Source organism: Danio rerio, chromosome 12 (assembly GCF_049306965.1).
Source record: "Danio rerio strain Tuebingen ecotype United States chromosome 12, GRCz12tu, whole genome shotgun sequence".
NCBI classification, from domain to species: Eukaryota; Metazoa; Chordata; class Actinopteri; order Cypriniformes; family Danionidae; genus Danio; species Danio rerio.
In genome coordinates, this window is record NC_133187.1 from 7,216,004 (window position 1) to 7,231,830 (window position 15,827).

Consider the following 15,827-nt stretch of genomic DNA (forward strand, 5'->3'; position numbering starts at 1 on the left):
CTGGTGTTGCTGCTTTGCTTTTTCAACTAGATTAAATGGATAGTTCATGCAAAGAATAAAAGGATAGATCATCCAAAAAAACGACCATTTCTGGCTAATTAACTTACCCACATCATAGACAATGTAGGTGACTTTATTTCTTCAGTAGAACATTACAGGAGATGTTGTGCTTTTACCTTTTGTGCTTAAACATTTTGGGTGAACTTAAATCTCTTTAATCATCATGTTCTCAGTTTGCTTTTCGTCAATGGGAAAACACTGTTTGTGCATTAATTAATGTAAACAAATTGAACCTTCGCTTGAGGTAACTAACATGCTCTCGGTCAGCTTAACTGCTTAATTACTTCTGATTTGTTAGCTGATAGCATGGCTGCCTTCACAAGTAAGAAGTGAGCTTATACTGCACTTTGTAGTGTACTCCAAGTAAACTTGGAGACAAAATATGGCAAAGGTTGTTCTGATGACCTAAATTTAGTATATACTAGTTTGGTGTTTGTTCAAACTACTTGAGTTATTACTTTACGTTATTTTGAATAGGTTTTGTTCAATCCACTAAAAAAAAATTATTAACTTAATTCTTAACTTAATTGTTGTATCAACACAAATCGATTGTGTGGAACCCAGCAAGTGTCTGCCATTTGTATTATTATTTTCTACCATAGCTTTTGAAGCATCTATTGAACTTGCAGTATAGACATATCAGAAGCATTTAAATGACTCAATACACTAACAAAGTTTGCTCAGTCAAACTGGGAGCTTTGTTTAGCGCTTTCATGCTCTACACTAGGCAAATGTGAGACTCACATATACTGTAGCATAGTCATGTACTGAAATAATATTATGACATTAAATGGAGTTTCCATGAGACAGAAATGTGTCATGCAAAAAAAATAAAAATAAATAAAAATAAAATATTTATGTTTGTGTCGGGGTATCTTTTGGAATAATGTTTTTTTATTGACTTCTAGTTGATCGTTTAATATCAGAAGTGGCTTATATGAAAGGCAAAGGCCTCTAGATTGCGCTTATTTTACCAAAATAAAACATGATATATGATATAAAATATTATTTAATTAGGACAGTAAGCGCTGACTTTGCTTAGACAAAAGTCACTTAAAAGGCGTTCATGCAGGACTCCCAGAGTTCATCAAGATACTTTGGATTCATCTTCAGTGCCTCCTCCTTCATCTTACCCCAGACATGCTCAATAATGTTCATGTCTGGTGATTGGGCTGGCCAGTCATGGAGCACCTCGACTTTCCTTGCTTTCAAGAACTTTGATTTGGAGGCTGAAGTATGAGAGAATTTGCTCTCTCCTGTGGTTTGTAATGACTCTTAAGAAAGCAGAATATACTGCCTAAACTGTAAGTTTCAAGTATAAAATTATTATTATTATTATTATTATTATTATTATTATTATAATTATTATTATTAACAACATTATTATTATTATTATTATTATTATTATTATTATTATTATTATTATTATTATTATTATTATTATTATAATTGTTATTATTATTATTGGTAATAATATTATTATTATTATTATTATTATTATTATTATTAACAAAAACAACAACAAGAACAACATTATTATTTGTTATTGTTATCATCATCATCATCATCATCATTATTATTATTATTATTATTGTTATTATTATTATTATTATTATTATTATTATTATTATTATTGTTATTATTATTGCATTTTCAAGTAACCATAATAATATACAAACTATAAAACTTCTCGATTTAATCTCAATTAGCACACAAGTAAGAGCCTAATATAACATTCATACTGAACTTTAGTACATTATTTTAAATGATACAACTTCTGCTATATACAGTAAACTCCTTTTCAAATAATTGAATGCTAAAGTTTTCTACATTGTAGGTATTTTTGCATGTTGAAAAACCATTGTAGGCAGGCTACTGTACAAACGCATAATGGATTCATCCTAAAGGTCAAGTCAACAAGCAACACATTCCAGTTAAATTAAATTCAAGCCAAAAACACCTTAACAAATGTACATGTCGGACTTGTCAAGTTAATACACAACATAAGCAAAGAAGCAGTTTCCCGAGGCTAATTTAACAAAGTCATGTTCTTGTTCACACAGTTTTTAAGGCATGCATTTGTTTGTTTGTGTGTGTGTGTCTGTGTGTGAATGATGTTGATGATGATCATACAAAAAATATACAGGGGGGCTAATAATTCAGGAGGGTTAATAATTCTGACTTCAACTATATATTTGTCCAGTGCTTTTCAACAAGCTTTCAATTTCTAATACTTTTGGCATTTATTTTGCTCCATAGAAGACTTCATTAAACTCAAAACCCCAATATGTTTGAGTGTGTGTGTGTGTGTGTGTGTGTGTGTAACTTACACTGATGTTGAGGATGACAGTCCCCACTGGGCTGTTTTCTGGCAGTGTGGCGTGATATGCAGGAGGAGAGAAAACTGGACTGTTGTCATCCACATCCAGCACAGTGATGGAGAGCGTTATGGTGGTTCGCCGAGGGTCTTTGGCCCCATCTGAAGCCTGCACGATCAGATCATATTGAGCCCTCTCCTCCCGGTCTAGAGGCATAGCGGTGAAGATGCTTCCATTTGGACTGATCCGAAAAAGATCAGGGTAACTGACCAGACGGTAGCGGACCTGTCCATTAATGCCCAGGTCCAGATCGGTGGCCTGGAACAGGGGAAAAATACATATAAAAATCAATCTTCTTAAAAAAATTTAATAAAATAAAGGCATGAACAGTTTCATTTAATTTGATTTAATGGGTGTGTGTGTGTGTGTGTGTGTGTGTGTGTGTGTGTGTGTGTGTGTGTGTGTGTGTGTGTGTGTGTGATGTGTGTGTGATGTGTGTTGAAGATTGGTCGCAATTTTAGTTTGCATTAAATTGAATTTGAAAATGCGTTTTAAATAAATAAATAGATAAAGTGATAAATAAATAAAAAACAAACAAACAAATAAATAAATAATAAAAAAATAAATAAATAAACAAACAAACAAACAAACAAACAAGTAAACAAACAAATAATACAAATACATAAATAAAACAAACAATTAAACAAACAAATAATACAAATAAATAAATAAAAAACAAACAAACAAATAAATAAAATAAATGGAATAGATAAATAGATTACATAAACAGATAAACAAACAAATAAATAAATAAATAAAGCAAACAAATAATAAACAAAATAAAACACAAACAAACAAGTAAATAAAATAATTAAAATAGATTAAACAAATAAATGAATAAATAAAATAGATTGAATAGATGAACAGATAAAAAATGAATAAAAATAAATAAATAAAAACAAAATAATAAATAAATAAAAATAAAAAAGCTAATAATGCACAAAATAAAATAAAAAACAAACAAACAAATAAACAAGCAAACAAACAAATAAATAAATAAATAAATAAATAAATAAATAAATAAATAAATAAATAAATAAATAATCTGTACATTTTCTATTAGGGATTATGATTCTTATTTTAAGAATCATTATATCGAGAGACATTTAAAATGGTATGATAGGAAATAATTTGATTTAAGATTTTGTTGTTATCCTTTCATGAACAAAAAAGTAAAAAAAAATAAAAATAAAAATAAAATCAGGTAAATACATTTTTTTGTAAATTATGCAATTTTATTAAATCATGCAAAAAAACTGAACTTCTTTCAGAAAAATAATTTCTTACTGATCTTAAATGTGTGTTAAAATATGAATAAAGATTTTTGCTGCTACTGCTCAAACTAATTTAAAATGAGCTGAAACAACAATTCATGAGACTTTTTTGGACAACTTTGATTGAACATATGAGTATATTATGTTTTATTATGCCTTTTTACAGTGTACTTTCAATTTAGTAAATTAATTAATGCACTTTAGGTTTAGTATCACGCTACTGTATACACTTTAGGTTTAATTTGGTCAGTCTATTCATAGAAATTGCTAGTAGTTCAGTTTTCATAAACATCTAATTAACAATAAATAACAGTTTAATCCACAAACAATTACAAACACATAAATATAAAGATAAAATTTTCAAGAAGAAAGACTGAAAAAAGTGCATAGGTCAATATTAATGTACTATATAATACAGGGGTCACCAATCTCGGTCCTGGAGGGCCGGTGTCCCTTCAGGGTTTAGCTCCAACTTGCCTCAACACACCTGCCTGGATGTTTCAAGTATACGAAGTAAGACCTTGATTAGCTGATTCAGGTGTGTTTGATTAGGGTTGGAGCTAAAATCTGCAGGACACCGGCCCTCCAGGAGCAAGTTTGGTGACCACTGATATAATATATACATACAGTTGAAGTCAGAATTATTAGCCCCCTGAATTATTAGCCCCCCTGTTTATTTATCCCCCAATTTCTGTTTAACAGAGAACAGATTTCTAAACATAATAGTTTTAATAACTCATTTCTAATAACTGATTTGTTTTAACCTTGCCATGATGACAGTAAATAATATTTGAGTAGATATTTTTTAAGACACTTCTATATAGATTAAAGTGACATTTAAAGGCTTAATTAGGTTAATTAGGTTAACTAGGCAGGTTAAGCTAATTAGGCAAGTTATTGTATAACAATAGTTTGTTCTGTAGCCTACTAAAAAAAAAAGGTTTTTAAAGAATTAAAAGCTGCTTTCATTCTAGTCGAAATAAAACAAAAAAGACTTTCTCCAGAATAAAAAATATTATCAGACATACTGTGAAAATGTCCTTGCTCAGTTAAACATCATTTGGAAAATATATAAAAAAAGAAAAAAAGAAATTCAAAGGGGGGCTAATAATTCTGACTTCAACTGTACACTCAATATTAGTTTAATGGCATTATAAACAATAATTTGCACAAATTAGCAATAATCAATAGAATATCAGCTTTAGAAAAGTTTTTCTTTATTAGTTCATTAAATAACTAATTATCTTTATAAAATGTTTAATTATGTTTCAAACTGACATTGCAGCATGAAAATTCCCTCACATTTAAGTTTTTCCGGAACTGTGGGATTCCTGTTACATGCAGAGAGAAATAACCTGTCCATATGGCAGTGAAAACATTATCTTAATTTATAATTTCAACCACGTCACCGAAACCGCGCACACCCCTCCAGAGACACCTGCTCCATCAGCAGGGCGATCAGACAATCAACAAAAACAGCAGCAAGATTTGCGACTCCCTACAGTGATGCAGACAGGTGCACGCGCTGCTTTTTTGACTCTCATGGCAATTATACCCGCTCAGATCACAAACACCAATAAAAAAATCATGCTAAATCATATCACTGGAGGAATAGTTCACCCAAAAATTCTAATCTTCATCATTTATTCAGCCTCATGTCACTCCAAACTCAAACGACATGCTTTCAAGCTTCAAAAAGTATGCAAAAGTACCATTAAAGAATAATACAATTAGTCCATGGGACCCTTTTTGATTATTTTGATGTTCATATTCACTTTCATTACAGAAGGATGTTCTTCAAAAATGTCACAGAAGGAAGTAAGTCATATGGAATGACACGAGAATGACAAAACAGACCATCAATAAAAGAATCTGGCCTACTTTCTCCAGATCCAGTGGAATATGCAGATGTATTAGTCAATCGTGCACCAAGTAGTTGTGTATCTTGGACCAGATTTACTGACCACTTTCACCAGTGCAATTCTTAATTTGACTGAGACTTTCATTCATCTTCAGAACACAAATCAATATGTTTTAGATGAAATCCAAGAGCTTTCACATCCACTATAGACAGAAATGGTCATGGATGTTCAAAGTCCAGAAAGTCAAATGTCAAAACAGTCTATATGGCATCAGTGGTTCAACTGTACCCATACAAAGCTCCAAGAACACTATTGTACACCCCCACAATCCCCCATGATATCATTAAAGAAGGATGTTCTTTAAAAACGTCATTGAAGGAAGTAAGTCATATGGAATGACACGAGAATGACAACATGGACCATAAATAAAAGACTTTCTGGTCTACATTCCCCAGATCCAGTTGTATATGCTGATGTATTAGTTAACCGTACACCAACTAGGTTTATATTTTGGACCACATTTACTAACCACCTACACACTTAGAAATAAAGGTACAAAATCTGTCATTGGGGTGGTAACTTTTCAAAAGGTAGACTTTGGTCCCTTTCAAGTGAGCATTAGTACCTTTAAGGTATACTTTTGTACTTTAAGGTTCATTTTTGTACTTTTCAGGTATCATGAGGTAGACATTTGTACATTATAGGTATTATTATGTACATTCAAAGACCTGTTAGGAACACAAATGTACCATTTGAAAAGGAGAAAGTATGCCAGTCCAATTTCTTATTTGACTAAGACTTTCACTCTTCTTCAGAACACAAATTGAGATATTTTAGATAAAAACTCCAAACTCTTTCACCCTCAGTGGACAGAAATGCTCTTGAGATGTTCAAAGTCCAGTAAAAGGAACCAAGAATACTTTCAAAACACAGTCTGTGTGGCTATAAGGGTTCAATCGTAATCATAAGAAGTTTCAAGAACACTTTTGTACACCAAAAAAAATAAATAAATACGACTGTGTCCAACAATGTCCGCATCAGGACCCAGTGCACATGTACTACTGGGAATTCTGCACTGCTGACTCAAAAGTCAATACATTGTATAGAGACAAACAGCATTTAAGCCAAGCCCCCCATCTGGGGGAAAACAATCCAACTCGTTTCATTGCCTTTCTATTGCAGGAGTGTTTTCAAATTTTTATAACCTGTTTACCCAAAAATAGGAGTGTTTAAGGACAAAAAAGAAGAGCGCAACGTATTATATTAGAGAACTAATGTCCCGTCAACTGGGGAGAAACATAAACTGGAACAATTCAAACCGTTCTTTGAAGATCTCAAAACTCAGGGCTTCTGATAGTACTCAGAACAACAAAGTCTACTAAAGGAGGACGAACCTTTTCATTTATGGCTCCCAAACTCTGGAATCGCCTTCCTGATAATGTCCGAGGCTCAGACACACTCTCTCAGTTCAAAACTACCTTAAAGACCTAGGTTTTTGTCCTTCACTTTCATTAATTGGTGAAGTTTGTTCCTCACCACTGTCACCAGAGGCTTGCTTGGTTTGGGAATTGAAATGGTGATAAAAAATATTTCCTGTCGCAATTTACAACTCTCTTTTAGTTCTTAGTTCTCTAATGTGAGATGTCGTGAGCCCTTAAACACTTGATTTTTGGGGTCAACAAGCTATAAATACTTGGTTATGGATTTTTTTACTTGTCTACTTTACTTTTTGTCACATAGCAACTTTTAGGCATTGTTTGATTTATTTTTTTAATCCATCAGAAATGACAAGGTGGCATCCTCCTGCAATAAAAAGTCTATGGAGTGGATTGGTTTGTTTTCCTCCCCAACGGCTGTAACCTTAAGATTATGACATGTTGCGCTCTGTTTCTATAGGCCGTAATAACCAGGTGCTCCAGACAACCTAATGAGGAAGCGAAAAGATTTGTGAATAAAGTAGTCTTTCATTAAAAAAAAAAAAAAAGGTGCACAAAAAGGGAGCTTCGTTTGAGTACAGTTGAAGTCACTTTTTTTTTGCATTCCTTTTTTGCTCTTTTAGCATCTTACAAGCATGGCTGAGTATGAACATACAGAGAGCTCCTGGATTTCATCTAAAATATCTCAAATTGTGCTCTGAAGACAAACAAAGGTCTCAGGCTGTTGGAACTACATGAGGGTGAGCAATCTTATTTGTAGACAAGCTAACCATTTAAATCATACTACTAACAACAATTTCAAACAAAAAGGAATTCACACTGAACAGTTTTAAAGCTGGTTTTAGATGCAAACATTTAAAAGGTTTTGTTTATTTACTGAATGAATTGCTGATAGAGCCTTTTCACAAGATCTCAGCATTGTAAATCCTCAATAGTTTCTAATGTTTACATTTTTGTGTAGATTGTATGTATACGTTTTAAAGTTGTACTTTGTATGTATCATATTTGCATGAAATTACAAAAAAAGAATAAATACATCAATAAATTAATGAAAACTACAGTAGTTTATGCTTATGTAAGGTGTTTTGTTTATTACATTTGTGGAACACTGTAAAAAATATATGTTTTGAACAGTTTCTGTATTTTGTGATTCACAAGTATATTCCATGTATTTATGGTTGTGAATTGCATTATGGGACCTTGAGCTCTGCTCTGTCGACTTTTACAGTTGAAAATTTAACTCTACAGTTTAACAAAGTGACTTTTATTGGCACCTTTAGTAGTTTAAAATGATGTAATGTATAATATATAGAGAAATAAGTCTGTAAAATAACAGAAAATGCACTGGTAGTTCCAAGGTTTTGTACCACAATTTACAGCACCAATCGAGACAATATATCACTTAAACTATTAAAAATGTAATAAAAGTCACTTTTCTAAATTTTCAAGATGAAAAGTTCTTGGAAGAAAGATTAGGATCCCATAATGTAATTCAAAAGCATAAATAAATTCGGGGAAATAAATAAATAAAAACATAAATCACAAAATACCGACAACTTCTAATTTTTGGATATCATTTACAGTCTATTCTCCTACTCACTGCTCTCTAAATTTACCAAACTATGATGACCTCCTTGCTGAGAAACCTGTAAGTATAAAAAAAAGGTCCACCGATTTAACATACGGCTATTTTTAAAGCACTAAACAACATTTAAAAGTATGCAAAGACTAGTCCACATGGAGTTATTCCACTTGAGCCCTCATTCGCTTTCATGGAAGCTAGCAGCCAGGATTTTCATAGAAAGTCATACAGAATGACAAATGACAAACGGACCATCAACAAAGCGCTTCTTCCTCTCTGTGGCCTCTCAAGTTTCCCCATTTAGACGGGCCTTAAATATAAGATTTAATGGCATCAAACAAACTCCCAGCTGTGTTATCCTCTTCTTATCTGCTCAGCACTTGTGCATGAAAGCACCTCATTGACACCCAGGCAAAGCGCTTTTGTTTCTGATAAGCCCTGAAACAAAGCACTTCCAAGACTGACTGCTATAAATTGTAGACATAAAGCGAGCACTGTCCTTCGCCAAAGGGTCGACCCAAACTAATTTACCATCAGCAAAAGCCCCCAAAAAGATCAAGATGACGATGGCGTAACACACTCATCTCTTCGACAAAGAGCCACATTTGGCATGTCTAAATGAACAAAATCAGAAAAATCAAGCTCTGCGATATGCATTAGCTAGATGTTGCTTTCATATTCCTTCTATTGATGTGAGCTACAGCTATTATTCGAGGTGTTTGATATGTAATTAAGAGATAAATGCTTGTAAAAGGTGTCAATGACTTGCATAGAGGCTTCAGAGAAAGTTTTAGCATGTAGTAATTGAAGCGCTGGTGACAACATGCTTTCTGAAGCTTAGCAAGCTTTTCAAAAGTAACAGTGAAAAGGTTTGGATGTGATCCATTGCTTTAATTAGAAAAAAGGTGCAGTCCCAAATAAGATACTGAAAAGACATTCACATCTAGAGTAGCTTTTATCAGTAAATTAAAAAAATCTGATGTTAATAAACTAATTTCTTAAATCCCCAATGCAGGCCCACTGTAAAAACGTACCGGAGTGGAGAACTCAAATTATATAGACAGAGTTACATATAGCTGTATTGTGTCTTTAAAACGAATGCTACAGGGCAGTATGACACCACCGACAGCTTCTGTTTCTGTTTGTGCTACCAGCTGACTGCTTACTTCCATGTGGATGGCTTTTCGGCTGTTACCAGTTTGCCCAGTAGCTCAACATATACGTCGGTGGACTAGAGATGCAGAGAGTAGTTGACTATGACAACGAGGTTTGAGTCTGCCAAAGAACGATTCAAGAAAGCAAAAAGGCAAAAAATAAAACAAACAAGTGAATAACAAAGTGAGAATGTGGTAAGAGCTGTAAATGTGGTAAAAATCAGGCTGTCGTGAGGGCTTTTGTTTCTGAATTGCTTTTGAAAACACCGTCGGTTAGGTTTAGAAAAGTGGATGGGTGGGTTAATTGGTGTTTTTGAAAACACTATTGGTTGGGGTTAGGGAAGGTGGGGGTATTGGTCAGTCAGTCAATCAGTCAGTGAGTCAGTTGACTGCAGTCTGTGGTGGATTTACGTGAAAACAGCATGTGCAAGTGGCACTCGCAAGAGAAATTTGAGATCTGGAAAAAAGCATACAAAGCAGCCTCTAGAGGATTCGCGAAAACAAAAACTCCAAAAAAACATACCTCCTGGGACTTATTTGTGCTCTCCAGAAATGTATATAGGGGTACGTATCTATAATAATGAGTCTGAGTTGCCAATTTCAGTTGAATATGTAGAGACAACTGTAGGTAAACCACATTTTAGCATAGTGTCCCATTAACCAATGCTAAAAAGAGCATATATGAAGAAACAATGTAGCTGCTAGCATGTTTTGCAGTTGTGCAATTATGAATTAAAATGTTTTACACAACTGACTCTGCACGTTTTCATAAACAGGTTTTTCATAATCATTAAATAAAGGAACTCCAAATCACTCCAGCAGTTTGTTTACATAAAATGGCATCATGTATCATGTACATATTCAACACATTTGCATAAAATGATGTATTCAGATCACAATGTATTCACTCTCAATAATCACAAGCTGGTATTTATTATAACACTGTGTGAGTCCTTTTGTACACGTCACTTCCCATCCATATATAAATATTTATATATATATATTTTTTTCTTAGGTTCAGATAAAAAATACGCGCATAAAAACTTCAGAGAAACATGGCACTTTTATTTTGGATTTAACTTTTAACTTTTTTTTTTTCCAAAACTGATGAACAGCCTCATTTCACTAAAACATGGCAATATATAGGCCGTTAGGAATGATGTCTCTGAGATCAAAACTTTTTTCCTGTCATTTTCTGCATTAAATGGATGTCATTATTTTAGATATTTGTAAACATTTAGGTTAACAGCCTATGGGAATTAGGTGGGAAAAAATAGTAGGGAAATCAACACTGAATAAAGATAACATTACAGAGATGGCAGAACTTCCTGTGCGTTCTTTATCTCATGCTAAGGTAAGCAAAAGCCGGTAATGAAAGCATTCATCTTCTCAGTAATCAATCGAAAGTTAATTAAACTTGAATATAGGGCACAGCAGAAATGCCATGCGATGCTTGCTCATGTTTGGCCGCGTGTTGTGATGTTTGTCTTGCAAAAAAAAATAAAAAAACAGTGGGAGGTGATCGTGAAGAATGTAAAATTTTAATTAGCATTGCTATTTTTTTATGGAGGAGCATGCTGAAATGTGTTCCTGCATATTTTTCCTGTCTTTCTGACAGCCTTAGACTTTTGCAACCAGAAAATAAGCAAGACTCAATCTGAACATGTGCTATTCTTAGTTTCAGACTGATCTGAGATTTTGTTTACTGAAAGATGACGCAACTCTTCAATTACTTACAACAGTGCGGCAAATGATTAGAGAAGCTATAACTAGCTAGTCAGCACTGTCTTCTGAAAGAATAGGAATCTTGACTATTAGGGACACCTTGCTGAAGCAATTTTGCTTTGAGAAAAGCCTTAATACTTCATAATAAAGATTTATTGACTTGATAGCATCACATGCCATTCCATAGGCACTCAAATGGATTGAGATTTGGTGACTGTGCATATTGTGACGCAGCTCCTAGAGAAACGGAATATTAAATGAGAAAACAGTGGGCGTGGCTTGTTTTTTCTACTGCAAGCTTATTGGAATTAATAGGCATTTTCAGATTTTTAATAAGTAGGCATTTTCAGGTTTTTTATTTTAGATTACAAGAGCAAGCTTTTGTGGTAAAGACATCTGGCACTGAACTGTACTACAAATACCATCATGCACCTTGCACACACCAGTTCCTGATCACGCACACACAGCTGGTAACTTATCATAGACTGATTACCTGGATTCACCTTTCACACACGCACACATTGGTGAGTCTTCCTATGAACATTAGAAAGCATTTTTCATTGTTTGTCTTGTTGTGTTTTGATCCTTGTCTAGTTTACCACTTTGTTTCTTTGCCGCCTACCCTGACCATTTGCCCATATTTCGTCCATGCATTTTGGATTATATTTATGCTACTGTTTGCTCCTGATTTTGACTATTGCCTGCACAACTTCTCTTTAAATAAACTGCATGTAGACCCGCACGTCTGTTTTCCAGCATCATCTGCTAAAGATTTCATTTGTACTTTGTGTTAAGTGAACCAAGAAGCCAGATTTAGGTGACTTTGTCATCCTGCTGGAAATAACACAAGATGGGTTCACTGAGGTTGTAAAAAAAAAGGATATGACACACTGCAAAAAACAAACAAACAAACAAACAAACAAACAAACAAACAAACAAACAAAAAACACTTACATTGAGTTTTTGTTTCGCTTTTAGTCCAAATATAGGTAAGATCATCCAAGATGTAGGTCACTTTTTTTATTCAGTACAACATAAAAAAAGATTTTGATCTGAAGCCGTGGTTGTTGGTGATTCATTTAATATATAAAATTTTTTTTATATAATATATAAAAAAACAACAACAACACATACAAATGAGTCTAAACCAGGGGTCATCAAACTTGTTCCTGGAGGGCCGGTGCCCTGCAGATTTTAGCTCCAACCCTAATCAAACACACCTGAACAAGCTAATTACTGTCTTACAAGGTATACTTGAAACACCCAGGCAGGTGTGTTGAGGCAAGTTGGAGCTAAACACTGCAGGCTCACCGGCCCTCCAGGACCAGGATTGGTGACCCCTGGTCTAAACCAATAGCCATGACCCCTAATGACAAACTGAGGTCTTGTGAAGCAAAACAATCGGTCCGTGTAAGAAACTGAACTGTTTACAACATTATTAGCTTTAATCCACAACCTGGTCAAACGTATATCGGCACATGAACTGAAAAACAACCTGGGTTCCACACCAGAACAAGCAACAAATGTCATTTTTGAGTGGGTGCAACTGTAGTCCGTCTGTAGTCTGGTCACTTTTGATGAAGAACTTAATGCAATCAATATTTATCAACAAATTCCATCACAAGACCTCCCGTCCCATTACATTACATTTCACGTGACATTATATTACATGGCAATCCACAAACATTCTCCGGCTGCATGGTTTTCTGGCCTATTGTGTATCATTTTCTGATTTGTTAAGCCCAACTCAAATTACCATTGCACAACCAGTACACTGTAAGTATGGATGCCGGCAAAATATATGGGTAATTAGTGAGCCTGATAAAACAACACAGATTTGCAAACTATGGTCATGGGAAACACAAAAATCGCTTAATTATATTGTTAATAAGAAACATTAATAGATTTGTTCTCATTCATTCACGCATTTATTTATTTTCTATTTCAGAGATTGCCACAACGGAATGAACCACCAACTATTCCAGCATGTTTTTACACAGCGGTTACCCTTCCAGCTGCAACCCAGTTTTGGGAAACACCAATACACACTCATTCACACACGCACACACATACACTACGGACAATCTAGTTTATTCATTATCATTTACTGTTGTTTACAATGCTCTTTGTATTGTGCAGTTTCAATGTTACACTCAGAATGTGTTTATTGGGTTCATACGGGTGTTTCCCAGTACTGGGTTGCAGCTGGAAGGGCATCTGCTGGATAAGTTAGTGGTTCATTCCGCTGTGGTGACCCCTGATAAATAAAGGGACTAAGCCGAAGGAAAATGAAGGATTAAATTGATAACTTGCAGTATACATAGCAATATACATAGATTCCAATCATAAAAAAGCACAGAAACTCAAAATTGGGAAGCTAAATGTAGAAGAAATGTAGGTCAAGAATAATTTTGGAATCGAATCTTAACACCCAGAATCAGAATTGAAATAGATTCTTGTTTGCAATCTTCCATCAAAATGTAATGACTTGTTCTACTTTTTTTTTGTTGACTTGCATCACAAATCCCCCCTTTCAGCCTTTTCCTTCCAACAATCTGACTCATTTTTTTTTTTAAACCCAATCGACATTCAAAATCAAGCCTGACATTTTCTAACCGAACACTCGAAGAAAGTTCAGATTGCGCAAGTGAATGGGTGGTGAAAGGCGTTTCGCATCGACTTTAAGAGGGATGATTGCTTTATCGGCCAGATAATGACAGAAAGACAAGTTCTCGCTATCTTCTCTAATTAGCAGTCATACTTCGCACTAATTTGCGGCGCCTCTGATAACAACAGCCTTCCACTTATTTGTCTCACAGCAGCTCAAATCATTATTAGACGCATTGATGGAATGCAGACAAGTACATCAAAGGGAAGGCCGGCAGAAAATTAAGGTGTCTGCTTCTGCCCACTTCAAACTGACACGTACATGCATTTATCAAAAGCCTTCTGATGAAAAACAAGTGCAAGAAAGTAAGACGAGCACTCCGACAGGCAAACAATGAGCCAAGACTCTCTGGTCTGTATAGCGGCTAAGAAAGCTTAAGTGGCAAATAAAGCCCGCCTTCCAGTACAGTAGCTAATCAGCGATCGCTATATGGCAAATAAAGCCTGCCTTCTAGTACTGGAGCTAATTAGCTATCGCTAAGTGGCAAATAAAGCCCACCCTCTAGTACAGTAGCTAATCAGCAATCGCTATATGACAAATAAAGCCCGCCTTCCAGTACAGGAGCCAATTAGCGATCGCTATGTGGCAAATAAAGCCCGCCTTTAAGTACAGGAGCTAATCAGCGATCGCTATGTGGCAAATAAAGCCTGCCTTCTAGTACTGGATCCAATTAGCGATCGCTATGTGGCAAATAAAGCTCACCTTCTAGTACAGGAGCTAATCAGCGATCGCTATATGGCAAATAAAGCCCGCCTTCAAGTACAGGAGTTAACCAGAGATCGCTATGTGGCAAATAAAGCCTGCCTTCTAGTACTGGATCCAATTAGCGATCGCTATGTGGCAAATAAAGCCCGCCTTTAAGTACAGGAGCTAATCAGCGATCGCTATGTGGCAAATAAAGCCTGATTCTAGTACTGGAGCCAATTAGCGATCGCTATGTGGCAAATAAAGCTCACCTTCTAGTACAGGAGCTAATCAGCGATCGCTATATGGCAAATAAAAACTGCCTTCTAGTACTGGAGCCAATTAGCGATCGCTATGTCCACTGAAGACATCATGAGCCTACATATTTAATTTTGTTTGTTAAGCGCAAAGATTTGTTTCAAAACTATTTCTAAATTTAGTTCTAATTTCCATTAAACGAACAAATGAACAATAATAACAAAGTGTGCTCAAGAAACTGAGTTATATCCAAAACACATCTATACTTATGCCCGATATAGTGATGCAGACATCTCCAAAACCCGACAGGTGGATAAATGTAAACTTGTTTTTATTAAAACAAATATAAATATGCATATAATAAATAATACTGCTAATTATAATAACATTATACAAATGCAAATTATCATGAATAAACTGAAAAAAAAGCCCCCCAAGGTGAAGAAAGCAAGGGGGTAGTGGTTATTATATTTATATAAAAAATAATCATTTGGTGTCATTTTAATACTTCAATTTGTTTTATATGTAAAGACATTTGTGTATTGTACATCCTGTGTGTATTAAGCAATGTGTTAGGGTCTGGACCAACATAAGTGCATAACAAATGTACTCTGCACTGGACTTTAGACCAGCTTTTAGTTGGTCAATGGCGCAGTCTATTTCAGTTCCTTAAAAATAGCAACAATGCACCTTAACACATCTCATTTTTAGACTAACACACCCATGAGTTCCCAAAAAGGTGCTAA

At 34.6% G+C, this 15,827-nt stretch overlaps 1 protein-coding gene across 49 annotated transcripts in view; it reads right to left on the minus strand.

Moving 5' to 3' along the window:
• The window catches only part of pcdh15b (protocadherin-related 15b), a 506,664-nt gene that overhangs the window by 130,810 nt on the left and 360,027 nt on the right, over positions 1-15,827 (minus strand). For all 49 annotated transcript variants that reach the window (XR_012387602.1, XR_012387597.1, XR_012387592.1 and 46 more), the window contains 1 exon segment: positions 2,391-2,696. Coding sequence is in view for 22 of the 49 variants with exons in the window: in XM_073917607.1 (XP_073773708.1) it covers positions 2,391-2,696 (306 nt within the window). In the remaining 27 variants the exon portion in view is untranslated.